At 57.8% G+C, this 3,369-nt stretch overlaps 1 protein-coding gene across 1 annotated transcript in view; it reads left to right on the top strand.

Annotated features, from left to right (window-relative positions):
• Positions 1-797: 797 nt before the first annotated feature.
• Positions 798-3,369, top strand: part of LOC104498540 (GDNF family receptor alpha-2) — a gene marked incomplete at its 5' end in the record, with an annotated part of 4,527 nt that continues 1,955 nt past the window's right edge. The window contains one exon of the mRNA XM_010141933.1: positions 798-881. Within this exon, the coding sequence (XP_010140235.1) occupies positions 798-881 (84 nt within the window). The remainder of the gene's footprint in view (positions 882-3,369) is intronic.

The following is a 3,369-nucleotide window of genomic DNA, read 5'->3' on the forward strand; positions in this document are numbered from 1 at the left end:
TTTATTTTTTTTCCTGCGGCTGCTGGCGTTTGAAGAGAGTGTTTCCTCTCCTGAGAGCTGTGGCCAGTTCTCCTGAAATCACCTTTTTCTGGAGTTCCACAAAGGGCAGGCAGCCTGTGGGTTTGCTCTGAGATCAAAGTGGGAGGAAGGGGGTTTGCTCCACGCCCGGGGACAGACGGACCGTGCTCAGGTTCCCTCTGGAAAGTGTGGATTGCGATGGCTGAGCCCCTGGGGCTCCAGTGATGAGGTTCTCCGGTTGGGACGGTTTCTCCCCACTGAAATATTTCCATTTTCCCAAAGTGAAGAGCAGAGCAGAAAACAATCTTTACAGTGGGTTTTTTTAGGCAAATACTTTTTTTTTTTTTCACAACAATGACAGAACGATCCAGTGTCGACCCTAAAATGTCCAGCTTGCAGCTGGCCCGGGCTGTGCAGACACAGTCACCAAACCCTGACCTTTCAAATCTGAATTCCCTCCACCCTCGAGGTCGGCTTGAGTGCGGCCGCTGCCAAACCTGCCTTGCAGCAGGACCCAGCTGTCCGCAGCGCGGACCTGCCCACCCGGCCATGAGCTCCCAGCCAGCCAGAGCGAAGCTGCACTGGTCCCAAACGGGCTTCTCCCTTCGCTGTGGGGCAGTGATTTAAAGGCTCTTTGGTTTTCCCTCCCCGAATTGTGATTGCCACACCAGGGAGGGGGGTACCTACACCCAGCCGTAGCCTCGGTGGTGCCTGAGGTTGTTTGCTGTGGGTTTTGATTTGCTCTTTCTCCCTCTTCTCTTTCTTTCCTCCCACTCTAGGAGAAGAGTTTTATGAAGCTTCCCCCTACGAGCCGGTCACCTCTCGTCTCTCTGATATATTCAGACTAGCTTCAATTTTCTCAGGTAATAAAAGCAACGTCCTTCTGCTGGTTTATCTTCTCTTGCCTGCGAACGTAGACCTGCTACTGAGAAAGGGAGACCTGCCACTCCTCCCCCCGTGGTTTGGTTCTTCACTCTGGCCCATCTCTCCTCCCATCGCCCCAGGTCTGATGCCTTGAGCACCAGCTGAGAGACGTGGCCCCTGCAGCTGGCTGAGATGCTGAAGCCTGATGGAGGGGAGCAATGCAGGGGCTGGATCCTGCATGCTGCCGGGGTTTGGCATGCTTTGGGGCAGATTCTCGCTGTTTCAGACCTTGGCACCATCAGACGTTGCAGGGAGCGGGTGAGCCTTGGCTGTGGCAGAGCCAAGGCAGCAGCCTCCTCCTCGGGCTTCCTCTTTCCCCTCAGGCTGTGATTTCGGATTTTACCCTTTGGACTGAGCTGCCCCCAGCCGTGGGCTTATATCAAACGGCTGAGGTGGGCTGGAGAGCCTGTAAGTCCCTTGTTTCTCTTGCCGACGTGTCCCCTCATACAGCCGAGTGTCACGGATCCGGGTGGGCCAGACCTACCCGCTGCCTGTCCATGGCTCCACATAAAGCATTTTCGTCTTTGGGAAGATTTGGAGAGGTACGTGGGACAGGCGAGGGTGAGGACCCTGTTCGCTGTCCCTCCTCCGGGCAGCCGGCTTCCAGCTGAGCTGTGGGATGCTGCTGGGAGAAGGATGCTGAGCCCTTCGGAGCATCTCTCTGCCTCCACATCCTCCTCTCGGGAACCCAAACTCCCCCACCATCCTCAGGAACTTTTTTTGCCATCTTATTTCCATGACAACCCTCCTGTGCTGCCACCCCACCCCCCTTTTTCAAATTAGGTCAGCAATGCCTTGCCTTCTCCTTGCTCTTTCTGCTCTTAATCCTTTCCCCCAAATCCACCCACTGCTGTGGGGTTTTGGGGCTCCCCAAACCTCATGGGGTGCACATGGCAGCTCAGGGACCCCATGGCCATACTCTGCCCCTCCGGGCTGTGCAGCCCTGCCCAGACCCACCAGAGCTCACTTGGGGACACCTCGGAGGGGGGCTGTGACAGTGCTGCACCCCCTCAGTGCCGTCACCTGCCGGGCTTTAGCTCCTGAAGCGAATTTTCCAGGCTCTCTCCGGGGAGGTGAGCTCTGGTTCGGGATGACGATGCCACCCCCTCCCGTCTCCCACACGCCTTTTTGGATTACATTAGCGTCAAGGAAATATTTTAGCTGCTGGAAAGTATGAAAAGCAAAGCGTCTGGAGTGGGGGATTAAACGCTCATGGGTTGATTTATTCATAAAAGCGAAGCGAGAGGAGAAGGAAGCCTGGCTGGCAATTTTGGGGCTGGGGGAAGGGGGGAATTGGCTGCTGTTGTGCCCTGGAGATGTGCTGTGGCCACGGGGGTGGCCTCGGTGCTTCTTCCACCCCTGCTCCATCTCCCTCGCATGGGGCTGGAGCGGTGCAAGCGGCGAGCGGCTGCCCCCCGGGACCCCCAACCCCGACCTGGAGCCTGAGCGATTGAAGCAAATGAGCTGTTCGTGTTGTTTCTCGATAACAAGGCGGAGGCAGAGCGCTGCTAATTGCCTGCGGGGATAGCGGAGGGATTACCTTCCCTTGCTGGGAAGCAGGGGCTGGCTAAGCGAGGAGGGCACCGGGGAGGATGTTCTGGAGTGCCCAGGGGTGCCCTGAGGAAACCACAGCTTGTAGGGAAGGAGGAAGAGGCTCTGGCTTGGAAACCAGCCCCACACTGTGTGTCTGTCCCCGTGGGCACCTACGCGGGGTGGCAGCACCCATGGGGTGGGTGGGCTTCAGACCCCCAGCCTCAACCCATGCTGCACAGGCTTGCAGCAACGCTGCCTTCCCCATCGCCCTCCTCCTCCTCCTCTGCCCCTGACCCCGTCCTGCAGAGGGGACGGCTGGTGGCACCAGGTCTCCCAGCGTGGTCCCTTTCTTGGTTCCTCGGCCCCTGTTTCCCTTCTCACCTCATGAAATTTTCATGCTTGTGCTTTATTAATGAGCTCCCCAGAAACCCTGCACTTCCAAGCAGCGGCTCTATTAAAATGCATCCAGGTCCCTGCAGGTCCCGGGCAGGGCAGGAGCGATGGTGCTCCGGAGGATTAGACAATAAGCACAGATTCGGTGCTTGTGCCGGAGAGCTGCTGCTCTGGCTGAAACTGCTCTCAGGGCTCAGAGCCGGGCCGGCCACCAGCACACCTGGGTGCAGAGAGTGCTCGGAGCATCCCCCCAAAACCAGGAGCTGGTCTGGGCAGGGAGAAAAAAAAGTCGTGTGTCCTCCATCCTCTGCAAGTGTCATCTTCCCCTTCTGCTCCTCTGACATCAGCGTCACGAGCTGTCGCCATCCTCAGCCCTCAGCGGAGGGATCTCTTTGCAGTGTCCAGGCTGGAGGGTTCCTGCGGGGAAAGGGCAATTACTGCCCCATCCCGAATGTGGGGCTTGGCTGCACAGAGGGGTGGGAAGCCCAAAAGACTTGTCTT

The sequence above is a fragment of the Buceros rhinoceros genome, unplaced genomic scaffold (genome assembly GCF_000710305.1).
Source record: "Buceros rhinoceros silvestris isolate BGI_N320 unplaced genomic scaffold, ASM71030v1 scaffold13688, whole genome shotgun sequence".
Classification (NCBI taxonomy): domain Eukaryota; kingdom Metazoa; phylum Chordata; class Aves; order Bucerotiformes; family Bucerotidae; genus Buceros; species Buceros rhinoceros.